The sequence below is a fragment of the Drosophila teissieri genome, chromosome 2L, assembly GCF_016746235.2.
Source record: "Drosophila teissieri strain GT53w chromosome 2L, Prin_Dtei_1.1, whole genome shotgun sequence".
Taxonomy (NCBI): Eukaryota; Metazoa; Arthropoda; class Insecta; order Diptera; family Drosophilidae; genus Drosophila; species Drosophila teissieri.
The window spans coordinates 3,683,659-3,704,391 of NC_053029.1; the positions used below are offsets into that span (position 1 = coordinate 3,683,659).

A 20,733-nucleotide genomic window follows, 5' to 3' on the forward strand; every position below is an offset into this window, starting at 1 on the left:
CCTTCAGTGCACAACAGTAACATCTCACCCTCTGCTGCACAGCATTGTGGATACTTTGCGCTTTTGTAGTTATTTTTCTTGGTTTTTATTGTATGGTTTCTGTTGCGCATTTTTCCCCCAGCCGACTTTATTATTGTTGGTGTTTACCTTTGTGTTATTTTCATTTTATACACATCATTTGATTCGATTTCATTTCTCGGATGCTGCCCGTTTTCCTTTCTTAGTTATTGTTGTTATTCTTAAAACGCCCCAATGCGATTGTCGAAACTACCATTGAGTTTTGATTTCTGAAGCGTTTCTGCGTCTTCTGCGCCTTTTGCGATCGATGGATGGATCTCTTTCGTATGAATGGTGCTGGGGTTTTGAGAGGTGGGTTGATAGATTAAGATGAAATGGTAATGGTTGGGTAAACAACCCAGTTTACTGTCAAGTGCAGTCCATCCACTTTCGGAATGGAAGGGTGGTGGGAAACATTGGAATGCCATGCGGGGTTTGATTGATCGGGGAAGGTTTTGTTTTCACCCCAAACTACCCATTTGTTCTATTGACAAAACAGTTTTAAATAACTTTCATTACTAGTTTAACTTGAATAGTATATTTCCCACTTCAGTAGCTCCATTGGCCAGGTAATGCAACACTCATTCCGTGACCAATCCAGATGCCTGGCTGTCTGCCAAGTTGGCTGCAATTACAAGAAACAAACGTGAGACGAATTTCAATATCGATTCCGATATCTTCCCGCTGCCAAAATGACCAAACGGTTTTCGGCCTCCTTCAACTTGAGTTTGAGTTCGAGTTTAAGTACGAGTTCAGTTCAGTTCAACTCAGTTCTTCTCGCCGATCATCCCCCGTAAACAATGGATTATCTAACCACTTCACAAAGTGCGTGAAAAAAGAAGAGCAGACCGAGAGACACTTGTGGAATCGGAATTGGAATCGCATGGATCTTCGAATTCATTTTTTGGCCGCGTCAGCGTTTTCATTGTCCTGAGGAGCTACAAAAAAAAAATGAAACTGAAGAAAAGGGGGACCCTGTGGCACAATGGCAAACAATTAATGTGGCTCATTGTTATCGGTCGATGTCCATTTTTCGGTGCATTACGTGAAAGTATTTTCCCGGGCTCACTCTCCCTTCCGCCACTTGGACCACTCGACAGAAGTCAATTCTAATCGAATTGTATTCCAAATAAAGGGAATCTGGATTCCCCAGAATCGTATGAATAGCCAGCCCATCGCCCATCGAAATGGGGCGACAACAAATTGTGGGAATTTCTCTTTGTTTTTTTTTCCCTTTCTGGTCTTAGGGTTATAATGCCGCAATAAACTCAAGTGGAAAAATTGCGGCAAAAGTCTTAAGCGCAGCCACTAAAACGTTTAAGTCGCCCCATGTTCCTTTACTTTTCTGGCCAAGACTAATGGCCCAGCCAATTTGTATATGGCCAACAGAGTTGGGAGTGGGAAACGAAGGAAATTTCATCAAAGAATTTTTCGGCTCTTCTCGCATCGCCATAAAAGCCTCCTTTTTTCGGCCCCGGCAATTTTGGTAGCCATACGTCTTTGGCTCCTCCTGCGAATCTACCAATGAATCTGCCTGCGAATCGTTTACGTGTTGGCATCTGTCGGATTCGAGGTATCTGCATCCGAAGGATTGGCGCTGGCCAGGGGTTCAGAGAAAGGTTTCACTTTGGTTTCAGTTCGGTTTCGTTGAACGCTGCATTCTTCGGATCAGCCAAATTACAATATTATTATTATTGTGCCTGAGAATTTTTTGATTGAAGTTTAAAGGGCTTAAAAGCCCAGCCAACTACCAGTTTGTGCGATTTCAGTTGCCATTCGCTTTATTGCCGCCATTATCATCATCGGTTCGGCGACTCGACGACTTTCCAGTTCGCATTCGCATTCGCATCGTCTTGTGAATTTGAATACTTAATTTTGCATTTATGGCCGGCGGCCAAGGAGCCGCTGCCAAGTTCCCAAAAGGTCACAGTTCACGCGCGTGCAGCGGTCGCAGCGGTGAGAAGTTTTAGTTTGGGAAGAAAGTTTATGCGGAAATTGCCCGTTTTTGTGTCTGCGAAACTCAAATCAATAACTCATTTCGGTAGGTAAGTTAGGTATTTCTGGTTCTACAACCTATCGAAAGTTGCATTCAGTTAACTACAATGGAGTATGTCATTATGAGGGGCAATATCCTGCAGGAAACAGCAGGTTTCACGTCTACTTAACACAAAAAAACCCCTGATTACCTTCCTATCAATAGTTTTCGATGGGTTTTCCTTCGCTTGTCTGATTTATCTGATTTATGTGTGCCACCGCCCGAGTCTATATATCACACCATCGGTAGGTGACCATCCCGTATTGTGCGGCGATCTATCTGCCATCCATCAGGTCGTGAAATATTGCTGCTCCCCCCGCCGCCTTGATATCGTAGCTCCAACGCCCCTCCCCCTCCCCTTCTCCTTCCCCCCACCCCGCCACCTGGCACGATAAATTCCACGCCCGAATGCGATGATATTATCGCAGGCCCCACACAATGGCGAAAATAAAACCAAAAAAAAACCAAACCAAACCGATAGAGAAATTTATAGCCGATATGGATATATGGATACATGGATATGGACCCGATGAAATGATACGCGACTCGAAGCCGAGTCACAGCTATTATCCATAATCTCAGCCACGTTTTTGGCTTTTCCGCTTTCCGTGTTTTCCTTGCCCCTTTGGGCCCTCAAACTTTCTGTTGATGGCCAATTAAAATGGGTTATTAGCAGAAGTGCGATATGAGAAGAAGCCCCTGATTGTGTGGCGTTTTCAAAATCTGTTGTCCATTCTTTTTGTTCGTGTTGTTTTGTGTTGTTGTGTTTTTGGGTTTTGTGACGTCTTCAGTCCTATAAAACGGGGTGAATATCAACGGACATATACCGTTGGTTTTACGACCATATCGAGAAACAGGCCCCATCCTACAACATTTGTGTCTGCGTCGTCGTCTAGGTGCCCCGGGTTATGAAGGCCATAAAAGAACTCCTGCATTCGATTCGATCTTCACAAGTGTATGCGATATTGAGGGAGCTATAAAGTAGTTAAGTGCCCCAAAGGCACTCGCCCCCCCAAAAATATGATATTATGGTAGCCAAAACGATCCAAATGGCAGTTGCGTGATGATGCCACCAACAGGAATCCCAATTCCAACTCGAGAATCCCGAAACGCTTAGCAAAATGCCGACCATCAGCAGCAGCGGCGGCAGTCGGATCATCAGTTAAATGAAATGATTGAAGCCGAATTGAAGTCTTTAGTCAACGCAACACGCAAACCAACAATTGGCCACGCGGAGGACTCCTCATCTCGGCCAGCGAAACTGCCCCCATCCACATCTCCATCCCCACGAAGATGGGCAGAGGACTCCGTTGCAGGCGGCAGACGAACTCTGATAAGCTGTCAATAGTTGGGCTCCGGCTATGCTTCATTAATCACAACATGATGCTGAAATTTCCAAGGAAGCAAAAGCACGGCATTTTAATTTTCCCAAAGTGGTGGGGTATTTTGGACAAGGTGGCAGCTAATATATTCATAAAGATGATTATTGTAGAAATGGGTCTTAGAAATTAAACTACATTTATTGCTTGCTTATGAGCAACTAAGTAATTTATATATGGCTTGATCTATTCGATGCATTAAACAAATTACCGTTTAACTTAACTTTCTCTTAATTGATTAATTATAATTATAATTATTTTATTCATAAAAGTTAGTTGCAAGGTATCTCGCAGCTCAGCAAAGTGCAACTGCAGCCTGTGAGAGTTGCTTTCTGCAAAAATTGCGCATACGCCGCATTGACCTCGCCATGCCGCCGCTCATAATAATGCAATATCACTAATTTATGGAGCTCTGGCCAACTGCAGCTCCCTTGCTGTGTGGCTGAAAAAGCTCATCATCGGCAGCAGCTGACGATGGAGCCTTCTTCGGATTTGGGGACTTGGGCTTGGGGATTGAAGCTGGGGGATTGGAGCTGGGGGATTTGGGACTCGGTCGGTCCATCTCATGTGCGCTGCTCTCGGAATGTGCAACGTCATTATTTTTATGATTGTTCAGGTATTCAGATATTCAGAAATGCCCGCCGCTGGTTGGCCCACCGATCCGCTCCGATCCGATCGCTTTTGGCTTTTGGCTGAATTCGTTGTTCATGTACAATATTTTCTTTAGTCAATCGAAGTTGTCGATGTGACTTTTATGTGCCACTCAAGTGTTTCTCTTCCTCGTGTTGCCTTTGCTGCCTTGCTGCCTTTGCTGCTCTGCTGTTTCTTGTTGTCTATCAGCGGTGCGGGTGTTAAAGACCACTGAAGACAATTGTTATTTTTAATATCATTGTTGGAGAGCGAGTTATTCACTGTAAAAGTTCCAGCACTCAGTCAAAGTTGGACTCTGTTATTGTAAGCCATGTCTAGTGATATGATTTCGCATTGTGTATTGTGTAGTATTTTTTCGGCTCGGTTTCTTCGCTCGATTGTCGGGCTTTTCAGAGAAGGCCGCCGCCTCCAACGATGTCATGTTGTATGGAAGTTGAATGCTGAATGTTGAATGTTGCAGATGGGCAGGGACTCGACTTTTGGTTGGATAATTTCTCAAGGGCCACACTCGATCGACGCTAGATGAGTAATAGAATTGAGAATTTTGAAAGGGTGGGCTCTTTTTGGGAAGTTGTAGGGCATGTATTTGAAATATTTGTGATTAACTTGCTTGCTATTAAGCCTGCTAATCGAATTAATTTAAATGCCTCCATTGACAAATCATCACTTCGTTGGCATTGTTAGTTAGACTCATTGTCTGGGCTGAAAGGAAACTTTAGCTTAACGATTTCCCCCCTTCGATCACCGAATCCAATTCCCAAAATCCGAGCTTATCAGCTGGCCAGACAAAACACGAGATCTGTTATGCTAATCGCGGCATTCATTCCATTCCATTCCATGTTGAATTCAATTCTGAGACCCGACCACCCAGCGGAGCCAAAAGCAATTTGCATTTGCATCATCAAACATAACAGATCATGATTCTCCAACTACGCATGCGACTTTAGAGCCAATCCAGTTTGGAAACGTTTTCGGTTTTGAGCGTTTCTGGTCAGAGCCACGTTCATTGTCACAGTCGAATGTCTAATTAATTGTCTGTTGATTTAGTTGGCCATTAAAACGCGATGCTAAAACGCCTCCGACTTTAGAGACGACTCTGGTGTCTGGTGTGGCTGTTGTTTGTTTTACGAGTCTTGTGTGCATACGCATTAAATCGCTAAAGTTCAGTTTGGCAATCAAAAAAATAAGAAAAAAGAAACAGGAAAAAGCCTCTAAAGCAGCTAAAAAGAAGAAAAGATATAGACATTCCCCGCACTTGGAGACGACTGATAAACTGAAGTCATTGCAGCCGCAACAACATCCACATCAACAACGGCAATGAAACTGCCCACACAGAGCGCAGCCAGCACCACAAAGTGGTCAATGATGATGATCATCCGCCGATGGTTGATGCTGGTACCTGGTTATAGTGGTATATATATACATATATATATATCTGTTTGTGGCTATGGGCAGAGAAGCCTGCTTCTTATCCGCACCACTGCCACAATTATCAAGTGTGAAAACCAGCGAATAACAAATTAAGCGAGTGATACCATGTCCGCAGCCCCAAGAACGAGAATCGAACGCGGCTCGAACTTGACACTGGCCGTGTATTGAATGTATATGGACAAGATTGTCCCAAACTCGGGGCACTGAGAGAAAAGGGTGGTAAGTAACTTAGAAGCACATTATGCTTTGCCACCTTAAGGAACCGATGAATCCTGGTGGTTCTATTGTCATGAATTAACTTAGCAGCAGAGGTTTACTCTTCCCATTAGAACCTACTTTGAGTGGCTCAATAAAGCCCCTGGATTTTTGCTCAGTGCAGCAGATGCAGTTACAGACTCAGGGATGTAGGGACACAGAAAGAGACAGCAAAGAGGGTCAGAGAGAGAGGGAGAGAGAGAGACTGGGTCCGAGACAGGCACTACTCCGATATCAGTTTTATGGGTGGCCCACATGTCGAGGGCCATAAAGTAGAAAATTATCACCTTTTAAATTGAAGAATCCAAACAAATTGAAACGGATATCGTGTTTAAGTGCTATCGACATCACTTCTATTAGCCCTGTCCCCGTGTTGGTGCGAGTGTGTCTCCAGACCATTGGGTTACATGACTCCTCATCCATGTCCGCATCCTTCTTCTTTTCTGTTGCTGTTTCTGTTCCTGCACCCAGAATCCCCCCCCTTTTTGCGGCGCCTCCCCTGCTCCTCCCCAGCGACAAGCCAATTAAAAACATAAAAAAGTCGCAACAGAAGGAGAAACGCGTTGGTGAGAAATATTGCTGGACCCCCGGGTACTTCTTAAAGTTATTAAAAAGAAAATACCTTATTAAAGGAGTTTACTTATATCACATGCTTAAAATGCTTAATTAGCTGATAATAGATAATTATGAAATAGAAACTAACTAAGATATTCCATAACCCAATCTACCCTAGTCTAGTTGGTACCCCGAAAGCCGATTGAAAATGCGTGGGTTTCCACGGCGACTCTGGTTGCACACGGGCATGAGAATGGGAGCCCATTAGCCACAAAAGGTGTAGGCCGAAAATGCTCTCAGCATCGGGGGCATCAAGTTCGCAGCTGGATGCGCAGGGGATGCGGAGGGGAGCAGCGATATTTGATTTGCGAGACAGTTGGCAACTGCGGCAGTTGGCAATTATTGCACATTATCCGGACAGTTGACAGTTGGCTAAAAAGGGGGAGGGCAGCAGGGGCAGCAGGGGCAGGGGGGGTGCTTTTGACCAAGATTTGATTACGCATTGAGCTGTGGGGCTGGGCCCTAATTGAAGTCTGCCTGCCACCTGCCATCTGCCCGGCCAAGGCTTTATACTTTTATTATTTTGCCTATAACTCGACTTACAGCCAACCAGTTGCGATGTCCGATCAGCGATCACAGGGGTAAAAAGGCGGATGGGGGGAGGGGGGCCTTTCTGAGCCATTCTGGGCCTCTTTTGGGCCGACTGGCAGCCAGCAACCATAAATGCGCTCCGTGGGAAATGGCGTGTGCCCTCGAGCGTGTGCCGACCAATTTGACTCCTCGCGAACTGGAAAAATACGAAGGTAATAATTCACAAAAAAATATTTGTAGAAACTTGCATGGGAACAATCGCGTTGGACGTTGATTTCTCGAAAAGCGTTCGTTCGCTCGCTCGTTGGTTCGGAGGTTTGGAGGTCCAGGAACCAGCTTTATTCGATCATACATACATATACCTATATATATATATATAAATGGTTCATATGTAGCTGTGTGTGAGTATGTGTTAGCCAGGGCTGCAGGAAAGCCTGGCGCGTAAAAAATGCCGAAGGTGGAGCCAGATTTTCGGCTTTGGGGCGTGGGCTGAAGAAGCTCCAGCGACTTGCCATTGTTCTGATTTCTCTTATTTTAATAAAATTCAAATCAAATGTATTTACAAGCAAAGCTAAACTCATATGTGTAATTAAATTCACAAGGATCATTGTTTGATGCGTGAATTATAACACTTTAGTATTCAGATGTTCATATATCTTTGGTAATAAATAAACACAGCTAATTTTGACAGTTTATAAAATCTGCTTATTGAATACTCATTAAAAAGTATGCATATTTCAATATTGCTGCACAATTTAGTTGCTTTTGTTTTTGGGGCCCTGTCTGGCACACTTGACTCGACTTTTGGCGACTACCAAAGCTCATTGCCACGCCAGACTTGCGCTCAACACGCCCCCGTTTATGTCCCAAAGCCGACAGCCCCCCGCTTAACCCTTTGCTGGCCAGCCTTAACCCATGCCCACTCCCTTCGGGAATCGACCACAAAAGTCAGCCAAGTCAACCAAGTCAGCCCAGTCAGCCACTGACTAAGTGCGAATCTGTGGCGCAATCAGTTGACCACAAGTCGCTGGCTGCTCGGCTGGCATAGTTTCTGAATTTATTTCACCAGTTTCCGCGGCCAGAGTCTGCGTCCAGAGTCTGGGAGTCCGCGTCTCTGGAGCTGCAGTCCCGACCCCAAAACTCGGTTCACGACCACGTCTTTGCGGACCACTGCTGATGCTGGATGCTGATGATGATGATGGCGGTGCCGCCGATGCCGCAGTCGCTGCCGAAGTTGAAGTTGCAGCTTCAGCAGCCGCAAAAGCCTCGGTTTCCTACATTGGCTGCCGTTAAAGAAGGCGAGTAGGTGGATCGTACGTTTGCTTACTAACTGCCGTGGTCAAAATGTTTATCAACTTTAATATTAAATTGTATGCCCCGGCCAAGGCGGGCCGCAGCCCGAAAAGTCAGGCGCGGAATTAGCGGGCAAAAGTTGCAACTAATTGAAAAGTATGTGAAATAATCTACTTTTAAGTGGGTTAACTACTATGCAAATTGATTGAAAATGTATGTAGCCTATTCTTAATAAAACTAACAAAGATTAGATAGTTTACTTATCGAATTTATCAAAGCTATGCTCTCATTATTTCCTTTTTTAAGGGTTGCCTCAAATCCATATATATATTATATTACGATTTCTGGACCCGAGTCCGCTCCTGACCCCTTCATCGCACTCTGACCGGTCATGGGCGACCCGAAAGTGGAGGGGCATTTTGTGGCTTGGTGCGGGGTAGTGGGAGGGAGAGGGGAGGGCTGCTGGGGATGGATGGGGGTTGTCCCTCCATAAAGCACGCCGCTGCCTACCGAGCAATCAGATGTGTTGTGCCCCAGCCCGTTTGCCATGGCCTGTCCAGCCCTCGGACGCAGGCCCAGCTTTGGAGCAGCTCCAAGCTCCGGGTCCCAGTCACAGCCGGTCAGCAGCCGGCCAGCACCTCCCCCAGCCCCTGAAACCTCCCCCCAAGGAACGCCTCCACTACGCTAAAGAACACTGAAAGAAAACCAGCCACTACTTAGATTGCATACAGTTAGCATTTAAGGTTTTCAAAGATTAAACACATATAAACACAAGTTTTACAAAGATTAAACACATTACCCTGTGCTTTCACTTTGCTTTATAAAATATTTGTAATACTAAGCAATTTTTCTCGCTGTGTAGCCAGCCACTCGAATCGACTGGCTGCTCCGCGTGCAGCTTTCGTGCTTCAGATGGCCGGCGGCTAAATTTGTCGCACGTTGAGTATTTTTAAACCATGAGAAAATCCTTTGGCGCTAATAGCCCGAATTCCTTGTGCTTAACATAAAAATCGCCTCTTGTACCCACTACATCATCATGCAATATGGACTTGAAATTAGTTGGGAATTGGCCAAGAGGAGATTTCGGTGGGGGGGGCTGAAATAAACGAAAGGCAAAAGGGAATTACGTTTGCTGCATATGTAAGTGGGGATTTGGTGGGGATTTTTATTATTTGGGCTTTTGTTGCTATTCCCATAATCATGTGAAAATGGCCGAAACGGTTCTTCTATTCAGACAATTCTATTCGCCGCCGGCTTCATTCACATTTATGCAGGAGATCAATGGATTTACATAGCATCGCTGGATCTTCATGGGAATCGATGTTCATTCACATACGAATAGGTTTTCGCATAGATTTTTGTGGTTTTATGAATGAAAGAGAGAGATTGTATGCTTGATATTGATGGATCTTCTACAAGAGCTTCATTTTATCTAAATAAGTAAAAGGAAATCGATTTATGTTTGCTACTTGAAATACGCAAGTGAAACAATTATGTTTTTGTTTCTTAAATATTATATAAACTTCTTAAAATGCCGCCAATTCCCGGTTAATTCTAAAATCCCTCATGAAATCGTTTATCTTCTCCCCCTCACTCAATCGAGAATGCACAAAACCACTTAAGTTGAAATTTGGCAAATTTTCAACGCTCTTCAATCAATCGGCGGATAATTACCATATCATAATGATCTCACATCTCCACCGATTGCCATTGCGATTGCGACACAGCCCCTGCCCCGCCCCTTTCCGTTCCGCGTATCGCTTATATTGTTGTTAACAAATTAACGTAGAAAGCTCAACGAACCCAATGATCGCGCAGCGGGTAGGCAGCACCCACCCAAAACAACAACAAACGCAATAACAACAACAATAAAAACAATAACAAAAGCAGAACACACCGCAGTCGAAGTCCGAGCCGAAGAAAAAGGAAAAAACAAAAAGGTAAGTTAACTAAAATAAAAAATCCGCCGACACTGTCGATGGCTCGATGGGATGGATGACGAGGCATCGATGAGGCCTGATGGCTTTGACTTTGATGCCCAGGGACACCCCGGTGAGCCGGGGACTCATCCCTGCTCCGCCCGGCTCGGATGCAGCCCAGCTCCAGTGGAGTGGATGCGGCCCAGTCGAATCCCAGCCAGAAACCGAGCGATCACACAGCGAGAAAAGAGGAGCTGAACCTTTAAATCCAATAGTTTGTACTTCAACTGAAGCTAGCAACCATTTAATTACAACTTTTATTTAATTCAGTATGTTCATTGATTCAATAGATATATCTATGCTAATTGCAAATTTTGTTGCATTCACACCCCCACTTTTCGCTCAGTGCCCGATCCCGCCCTGCAGTGCATGTCAGAGGCATGTAAACGTGTAGAAACATAATTTGTAGGCACGTTCACTGGCAAACGCCAACGCCAATGAGATTCAGGTTGAAGTTCAGGGGGTTCCGAGGTGCGGGACAAACATATGTAAATGTCGGGGCGTTAAATCGGGGCATAGAAGGAGAAGGAGATGGAGAGAAGGAGGAGGTACCCCCAACTATACCCAACTATACCGAACTATCCCCAACTATTCCCAACTGCCCCCGCTGGAGCCCAACGAACCGATTATGAATATGAAATATCGCCTGGTCCAAGATCATTGTTCGGAACTCGGAAGATCTTCTGGCCATGTGAACCCGCCGTATATGTAGGTAGGATGTAGGTGCTCTCCCCCGCCCAGCGAATCCCAACGATTTTCAACTCCCTGAAAAGATTCACATTCGTATGATTAATGATGGTAACTGCGACGGCGGCGAGGAATTTCAACATAACTACTTTGTGCTCGGATACAAATCGTTATTACACATTAAATGTTCCCAGTGAGTGGTTAATCAACAGCCAGTGACGTCGGCCAGGGGGGGCAGGGGGTTTCAGGGTCAGGGTTTGGCTGGGTTAGGTTTGTTCCCCCACACACACCGCACACACCACACACCATACAGCACACCGCACACACCACACACCATACAGCACACCACATACATATATGTATCTCCGCTCTTTTTTGGGTTGCGCGGGTGTACGCTTTTGAACTGCTGAACTGCCAGCGTGTAAATCAATTGAAAATAATTTGTTACTTTTAATAATAAGTGAAAGAAGCTGTGCGCATGCCTGTGGCGAGGGGTTAAGCGCGAGGAACGGCGGCACCAGAGGGCTAAGCGGGGCAGCAACAATCTCCCCACGCTTGCGTCTCCGGTACTTTGGTACTTCAGTACTTGGGAACCTGCCCCACCGACTTGTAATTGATCATGTGTTTTGTCCATTCCGTTTCCCTTGGCAATCCGATTGCGATCCGTGTTGTTTGCGTGTGCGGGGCACAAACAAGTAAACAAATAAACATTCGGACCAGGCCGAGACTGTTGACTGTTGTGCCATAATCGATGAAACCAATCGATCAACACTGCCAGCAGATCAACAGGAGCGTAGGTGTTTGGAGGCACCGAAAAGGGAAACTTCTACATAGCTATGGATTTCCTTCTATAAGGTGAACAAAAGCAAGGATGAGAAAGTTTTTCTTAATATCTGGTTAATATCTCCTTGCTATACTATATACCTAGATATACCCGAAACTTCGATCATTCAATCTTAGCTTCATCTTAGCTTCATCTTAGCTCCATCTTGGCTTAGTTCCCTCCTGAAACTTCTTAACTCCACCCCTGCTAACACCTTTGATTTCACTTTCCGCGATATTTCGACTTTGCTGAGCCACTCGAGGATGACTGATGGCAGGACATAACGAATCTAGTTAGGTGGTCCGTGAGTCAATCGCCTTGATCAGGTTTGCTCATTGCCAGCGCTCAAAGAAATAAAAGCTTTGAGCGCCACATGTCGTCGATTCCTTGTAATCCCGAAAGTAAAATGGGAATGGGAATGGAAATGGAAATGGGAATGGGTATGGAACTGTGACTATATGCATTCCCAGTGCCCGCAGAAGATCCTGCTTGGGATGGGGAGCCTCTTATAATGTCTTATTTATATCGGATTATGGCCATCACACCATTGGCCCGCTTTTGTTGCTGTGTGTGGCCAGCATCACCGAGGGCTCAGCTCACATCACACAAAAGCCAGCGGGCGCATTAAAATGTCAAAGAGCCGAGAATGAAATAATAAAAAATAAAACAGACAGCGGACATCGGACATTGGACATTGGACATTGGACAGCGGGCAGCGGGGCAACAAGTGAAAACGCAGCCATAACAAAACAAAAGAGTTGTCAAGAGCATGGAAGATGGTCCACTAACTAACTTGATACCGAGGTGTTTCCACTTTTATCTGTGGTTTTTTCCCTGGTAATTCAATTAAGTTCCCACTGGGGAGGAGCAGGAGTAGGAGGTAGTCCCCCTATCGACTGGACTTCCAGGGACCTCCATGCCCGTGAACTGTCCGTCGTCTATAAAATTGATCGCTCTCTTAGCCCGGCTAACTTTATTTTCGGGCCTAACAAATATCCCAAACTGATTTGTGCCCGGCGATAAATTCAGCAACCTAATTGACAGCACAGTCCCCTGTCTCCAGGCATCTTCTACTGCGCCTGCAGAGGGTTCTCCGGTTTCGTTTTCCACTTCTAGGTGTCAATTAATGCACTGACTCGGGGAGATTGAGCCGTGCTGATAAGGCGGAAAAGTCGGAAAAGTCGGGGCAGCAAAATAGCCTCAGCCGATTAAATGGTTAGAGCTGCACTCGGAAAAGGATCCTCAAATTGAAAATCATTTTACCCAGAAAATATCCTTTCCGAACCTATACATTTAATCTTTGAGAGAATCTTTAACTGGGTTTTTAACTGAAAAGTAGCAATGGCAACGCAATTTCTCTCAGTGCCAACTCCCAGACAGTTGCCTGTGTGTTATGGCCAGTTAAGATTGGCTCGGACCTAAGTAAGTTATATTTAAAACACCTTCTTAGGCAAAACAAAAGTGTCAAAATAGCCGATCGATAGTGGCGACGACCATAAAAACGAACACCCAGTGAGCTCGAAATCGAACTCGTCTCGAGTGCTCGTCGTTGGTTCTTAGTCGAGTATATGAGTATCTGAGTATCTGCGTACCAAGGTATCTGAGTATCTAAGTATCTGAGTATCTCCCCACCAATTTTAGTGTCGTCGCCTGTCTGCGAAGGGGGGGAAAAAGGCTTGTCAGCCGGGTTTTCCGATCTTTTCCTCCCTAAGTAACTACGCGTGTAGTGCAATTAGGCTGCGACATTGTGACACATGCGACTACTGTGCGCCACAGTCAACAACAACAACGACAACAACAACAACAGAACAAACGACATTCGTGCAACAATCAAGTGCTGTGCTGTTTGGCAGAGACGTGGCCGAAAGGGGGGCTCTCAAGGGTGCTGATTGGAGTATGATGTCGAATATTTGTGTTCTATGAAGTGGTTTCGTACAAGTACTTTCCCAGCAAGTGCTCATGAAATATTTCGATAAGACCGAGCATGAGTAACTGCGCTATTTTCATTCCCAATATACAATATATATTTTTCCATTAAACCTAAACTATCTGAAAGGGAAATGATTAATGTGGCCCTTGATATGAACATATATTATAGAAATGTATAACATTGAACAGAAGATATTTGACATTCACATCAGCTATGATTTATATTCGTGGTTCTAGCTAGAAGTATCTATTATCAGTGGATAATCTGTAGTTGCTGTCTTAAGTTTTGATAAAATATAATTTTTACTTTTGCTTAGATCCTCGCTTTCCAGTGCCAGTGATCGAATCGCAGTGTATGGAAATGCTGAAGTGGCAATGCGATGTATGTGGCTGTGGGCCAAAAGGCGTTGCGATGTCGGCATATCAAAACCACTTTTAAAGCTGACAATCTAGACAATGTACAATTACGAGAGACAAGTTTTCTTTGTATACATATACTCGTATATTATACATGTATATTTTTGGGCTTGGCTCACTTGACAACTCTTGTATAGTTTTAGATGGTTTTCGAGTTATGTGGCTGCGGTAATGCTGTCATCATCATCTATGAGTGTTTCTGTCAACGGCCATTTTAAGCGTGTCCTCGATTCGATTCGATGCCAAATTGATTTGCAACGTTTTAATTGAACACCTCAGCAGTTGACCAGTTGGCCCGTTGACCAGTCGACCTGTCGACCTGTCGACCAACCGGCTTACAACATTATTTCTGGGTTTTCAGGGTGGTCCCGGCCCAAGAAGGCGAACAGGGCCAAGTGCGAACGTGTCCTGGACAATGCGATGTGCCCCTATGCCGAGCCGATCCTTTTCCCCCGGGCAGCTCATTAAAATTGCATGCTCGGTAGGAGCAGCAAATGGGAGGAGACTGCCCCTGTGGCAGTAAATGGCTCACTTTTGGCAGGCGACTTTCCAGCACGTCCTGCCACTACAATTCACAATGGCAGGACATCCACGGGACACGGAGCTGCATGCCACCCTAGTTGCGGAACCGATGCGTTTAATTGTGGCTCAAAATGGCCCAAAAAAACAAAAAGAAAAAAAAGGGACTCACAACCCCATGCGGACACATATCAATCTGGTCGGGATAACGCTCGGCCACCCGCTGCGACTTTCACAAAATATTTTGGTTGTACGCAGTGCAATTATGGACAAGGTGTGTCGAAATGCCAGGACACCAAATGCACCAAGATGCTCGAGGTCCGAGGTCCTTGGACTGCCTGCGGCGAAGTGTTGCAAAACACGGAACACAAGTCCTACGCTCGTTCGGTTGACCACCCGACCAACTCGGCGAGATAAGGCTAAGGTTAAGGTTTGGCCAAAATCAGCAGGATATGCAAGGATATGCCCAAGGGGGCGCGGCCAGGATACTTGTCAAAATCCTGATCCTGGCCAAAGAGAAAAGGCATCTATGTAGACATCAATTGGCGAATACGTTGGCACTTTTCGGGCCCGCAAACAATGCGAAATCAAAGCCAACACAATGAGAGGGCCCAAATCAATTGTACATGGCCATCAGGCCCGGGAGTATGTCATCAAGGTGGAGAAAATGGCATGGAAAATGCTAATGGAAATGGAAATGAAACTGGAAATCGAGCAGCAAATGAGGCAGATGCAGACCCCTCATGCGGGTTCCCCGTGGCTGAGCAGTGCGACCTCAGGCCTCAATTAAAGACAATCCTATGGTCGATTTTGAGACAAAGATCACAATCTCAAATTGACAGTTCTGAGTAAGAAGCGTGCTAAGAGAAATGCAGTTGCCAAAAGAAAAGAAAACCCCCATTAAAGGAAATCAAAGCATACCTTTTGCAGGGTATTTGGCACGTTCCCGATTTTCGAGTGAAGCCACTATGAAAACTGAAAACTGAACTAAGCCCGAAACTGAAACACAGGCCATAAATATTTGGACCACACCTCAAAGTTAAACAATAACCATAGTGTTACCGAAATCGAAACCGAGTCAAAACTGACATCAAATTCAATACGATGCGATGCGATGCGATGCGATGCGATGCGGTTTCATAAATTAACTTATGCGACAGTTTGAATATTTTTGGTGGCGTGACTTCTGCTTACTTAATCGGCAACCTGAAAATTAATAGAGCTGCTTAAAAATGCGAGATCTGCAAATCGAGATCTGCATAAAAACTGAGTTATATTCGGATGGTTAATAAATTTTGACAGCTGCTGTTTGATGGTTCCACTTATATGGTCCTACGACTTCAGTCAACTGAGTTACGTTCGCAGCATGAGAAAAAGTCCAAATCGGGAAGGCGTGGGATTGAGTCATTCGATAAGGAAGATTTCGCAGCGATTAAAAGTAGATCAAAATCGTTCAGTCTGCTGGGAATATGAATATGCAGATAGCAAACTGAATAGCTAATGCTTAAATCTTTTCAAATAACTTTTAACTAGTGCACTATAAAGATAGGTTAGAAGATTGTCCAGTACCTGAAAACACAAAAATCCCACCCGCGCTCATAAAAAGTCTTGTTAAATTTCAGTTGAAAATTACTTTGCGTTTATATTTAAGTGTTTCATTTTTGTGATAACTTCATATCAATGCGAATGTTTGAGGCATACATATAGACGATAGTGAGATCGTTGTATCTTTGTGCTTGGTCACAATTGCCATAGCGACAATTAAGTTGTTAAGTCTAAACAGTAAGTAATCATGACACTCGTCTTGTTTTAAACATTACACAATCGATCGATTGATGATTTATTCAAGTACTATTTAAATATAATAATTAAAACAGTCTTTCAATAACCAAAGCGGGTTTGAGGTGTTTGTGTGATTGAACTATTGAACTATTGTAACATAACATTTGGTTTACTCCATAAGCACTACGAACTGAATGGGCTACTACGACTATAAGGTACAATAATATATATATAGTTAAATTACAATTTAAATTAAGTGCTATTTATTTATGTTTATAGTGTACAGTTGTGTGTGTGTTTGTGTTTTGGAATTGTTTTGTAGGAGGCTTGTGCTAGCAATACTTTTCATTGGATTTTTCATCAGTTTTCCTCTGCTATTTGACTTTGGCATTTGTTTAACGCAATTTGTGTTCTGCTACATCCGATTGCACGGAGGATGACTCTTCTGCTCACTGGGTTGCGATTGCGATGGCGATGGCGATTGCGAGTTGCTGGCGAGGATTTTCCACATGCACCTTTGGCCAGAATGCGGGGCTGGACTCGGTTGGTTTTCCATTCCAGGCATTTCCCATGCCTGGCGGCCGTCCAGCTCTCTGAATCTCTGCTAGAATGTCTCAAAAGAAACCGGATACCGGGTTTCGCTGGTCCTTCAATCTATCTGCTCATGATCTCATCGATGGTGAAGCCCAGCGTCCGCTTGGGCTTCTCGGAGCTCGACGATGACGAGGATAGATCCAGGACGGGCAGATGCTGTGCCAAATTCTCAGGTTGAGGCGAACTCAATGCCTGGTTTGGCACGGAATGCGAGGTGACTGGTGAGGATGTGACCACCACCACCTCCTTGGTGCTCTGCTCGCTGTGGCTCTGCAGGTGGCTCTTGAGATTGGCCCGCTGGTTGAAGCTCCGCTGGCAGATGGGGCACTTGTGGGGACCCTCCTCCAGGTGGGTCACCTTGTGCACGGCCAGGGTGCGCGACTGGCAGAAGCCCTTGCCGCAGTCGCTGCACTTGAAGGGCTTGTCCTTGGAGTGGATGTAGCGGTGGTCGCGCAGATGATCCTGTCGCCGGAAGGCCTTGCCGCAGATGTCGCAGGAGTAGGGCCTCTCGTCCGTGTGGGTTCGCTCGTGGATGAGCAGATTGTAGGACTTGGTGAACTGCCGGTTGCAGTACTTGCAGATGAACTGCTTCTTTGGGCGACTGCTGCCAGTGGCACCGCTGGGCACACCACTCACTCCACCGGCACCGCCCAGTTTCAGCGTGGGCATGGCTCCAAAGTGACGACCCACCACCGCGGCATGCAGACCATGCAGGGCAGCGGGATAGGGACGCACATGATGCGGATGTGGGTGCGGGTGGTGCGGATGGCCGTGGTGGTGATGGTGGTGCGGATGTTGCTGCTGCTGCTGCTGTTGCTGCTGCTGCTGGTAGATGGCTGCGTTGCGGATCCAGTGGTTCATCAACTGCTGGTGCACGGCCACGGGATCGGCGCTGGCACCGGGATAAACCGGATACTGCTGTGGTGCCTGATGTTGCTGCTGCTGCTGCTGCTGCATCTGCAGCCACAGGCGATGCTGCTGCTGTTGTTGCTGTTGTTGCTGCTGCTGCTGCTGGTAGTGGGCCATGTGTCGCATGTGCAGCTGGGTGGCCACCGCCTCCTCGCTTATCGCCGGATGCACTCTCCGCAGCGGCTCCTCGGTGGGCGTGTGCGGGGGCGTCAGCATGGGGGAGAGACTCGTCTCGCGCTCCTCCTTGATCACTATGAAATCCTCCTCAGCAAAGTCTAAAAAGAGTGAATAAGATAGGCGCTTGGTTAGTTTTCAGTTCACATAAATTTCAATTGTGAGACTGCTTTGATAAAATTTCCAATATTAATTGAACATTTGAGCTTGCTAGTCAAATGGTGTAGATAGTAATCCGCTTGGCCGTCGGCATTTGCCAGCTGGCAACTCGTTTTGAGCCAGTTTTGAACTTGAACCCACCTTGTTCTCTGCTTAAGTTGAGCTCGTCGTCCACGGTTATGTTGCTGATGGGCGAGGCCGATGTGGAAGACATTCTTCGACTGTCTTTGTTGGCCGCTTTGTAGTTAGTTTATTTGGCTTCAAGTTGTTTAGTTTGCGCGAACTGCACGATTCACTTTGGCTGCTCAGCACTTGTATCTAACGTGTGTGTATCTCTACTCAGTATCTATTTCACAGCTGCACTGAGCGTTCTTTTGGATGCGACGTGCCACCGACAACGTCTCGACACAAACTGAATTCGTTGGCCGTTCGCCGCTCTCCGACTCAAACGCTTGAGAATCGTAATCGCAAGTGAAACGAGGCGAGTGACTTGCTGAATATCCCTGTCTCTCTTCCGCTTTTGAGTGACTTGTGTTGCTGCTGTTGTTGCTGTTGCTGCTGTTGCTGCTGCTGCCGCTGAGCGATGTTGCTGTTGGGAGTAGCGCTCGTTAATAACTGACTGCAACTGCTGGCAGGGCGACCCGTTTTTGAACCGGCCGAGAAGTGCGGAGGAGGGCGACGAGCGGGTGGCGAGCGGTCCTCCGTGCCGACCAACGGCAGCTGCCTGTGGCGGGGTTGAAGTTGTTTGGAAATGGTAGATACGTCCACGCCTACCTGCTGCTCTCGGATTGGCCCTCAGCGCTCACTGCTATCTGCTATCCCATGGATGTGCCTCTGTGCCTGTGCGTGTGGTTGTTTCTGTGCCTTTTGGATGTGGATGGATATAGGAGTATGTATATGTGTCTTGGCTTTTTCCGTTCATGCAGTAAACAAGCGGAAACCGTTGGCCTGACGGTCGCAAGCCTGGGATATTGTTGGTGTTGCTGCTGCTGCCGCTGTTGCTGCCGTAGTTGCTGCTGCTGCCGTTGCTGTTGCTGCTGCTGCTGCTGTAGCTGTAGCTGCTGCTGCTGCTGCTGCCGCTGATGGCAGGCAGCCATCGCTGGAGTCCAGCCCGCATCCCAGTCCCAATCCCAATCCCGAAAGGCAGCCCTCCCAGGCGCATGTGCCATCAGCAGGAGCAGCAGCTGCACGAAGGTCCTGTGTCATCCTTCCACCTCCATGCCCATGCCCACACCCATATCCATGCCCATTCCCCGCCAGCTCTCGCTCGTCCTCGTGCCTTTTTAATGTCGTGCTGTCTGCGCCGCAGGATATTGTAATCTATTGTCCCTGTTTGTGTTTGCGCCTGATTCGTTTTCACTTAAATTTTAATTTGCAATACAAATCAGTTTTTTTTTTTGGTTTATTCTCCCCCTCCCATTTCGCTTTACACTTTAATCTGGAATTCAATTAGCCGCTTCAAAGCGATGGCGATAAAAGTTTCGAGTGGGTGGAAATGGCCGTTTGTAGCGAAAATTGATTGGTTTTTAAAAGGGTTTCCGGCAGGATATGCCGCACATATTTTACAGCGAATGAGCGACGCATTTGAGGTAATGGTAATGTCATTAAAAGACTTCATTAAAAATATATAGTAGTACTGAATTAAGTAGTTTTAAGTATGCCTTTTACACAGCTCCATTCATTTTCATGTTTCATTAAATGGTTTTCCTAGTATGATATTTATTTAAATTTACTTTAAAAGGTTTTAAAAATAGATTTCAGTTGTTATTTTTTTTACCGTGGTGAACTTTCACAGTTTTCAGTTGGCGATTTACTCGGGCTTGTCAAATCATCTTTAATGAGTTTCTCATTCGAAATGCTTCATGCTGCTCACTTGGATAATTATTTAATAATTTGTAATTGACTTCAGGCAGGTGCACTTTATGAACAGTTTTCTCAACCAATTTCGATCTGCTGGGAAACGAGAAATATTAATATTCATATCACCAACAAGGGATTATTGATATAGATTAGTTTAAGTTGTAATCACTAGTTATCAATGCATCAAATTTAAGTAGTTGCCTTAACTAAAATAGCTTGCTATATTTAAGGAACTATATAAAATAAGGCGTATTTTTCATAAAGCTGTTAAAATGACAAAGAAATATTTCATAGCTATGCAGCAGTAAGAATAAGAACCACTCATATGTTAACAAGGGAATTTTCCTCATTAATCAATATCTTAAAATTTCACATGTTATCTTCATGCTCTCGAATGAAGTCCCATTCTTCGGTTGGATTTTCCGCAAACTGTAATATATTTCCAAATTCCGACAAAACATGTATAATGCATATCCTATTATCCTGCTTCCGAATGCCGTACATTCCCATGACTTTGACTTGTCGACTTTGCTGTTGAAGCATTTCCGCAATGGATCTGCGGCTAATCCTTTCACATTGCAAAACAAGAAACATTCCCATTGACTGGTTTTACCCATATACGGACTTAGGATCTGAGGATCTTGAGACTAAGCC

The 20,733-nt window shown here is 45.4% G+C and overlaps 1 protein-coding gene and 1 pseudogene across 1 annotated transcript; both read right to left on the minus strand.

The window, feature by feature from the left end:
* Positions 1-496: 496 nt before the first annotated feature.
* On the minus strand, positions 497-1,788 carry LOC122626503 (annotated as a pseudogene).
* A 14,458-nt stretch (positions 1,789-16,246) lies between these two features.
* Positions 16,247-18,883, minus strand: LOC122619148 (protein odd-skipped). Its single transcript, XM_043795898.1, has 2 exons — positions 18,361-18,883; positions 16,247-18,161 (listed from the first exon to the last, which is right to left on the minus strand). Exons 1-2 carry the CDS (start codon positions 18,431-18,433, stop codon positions 17,038-17,040), a joined length of 1,197 nt encoding a protein of 398 aa, XP_043651833.1. The 5' UTR covers positions 18,434-18,883; the 3' UTR covers positions 16,247-17,037.
* Positions 18,884-20,733: the final 1,850 nt, after the last annotated feature.

Excerpts from the sequence above, each read along its gene's own strand:
- LOC122619148 (XM_043795898.1), bottom strand. The coding sequence starts at position 18,433 with ATGTCTTCCACATCGGCCTCGCCCATCAGCAACATAACCGTGGACGAC. Across the intron at positions 18,162-18,360 it reads CAACTTAAGCAGAGAACAAG|ACTTTGCTGAGGAGGATTTC; the intron begins GTGGGTTCAAGT and ends CACTCTTTTTAG.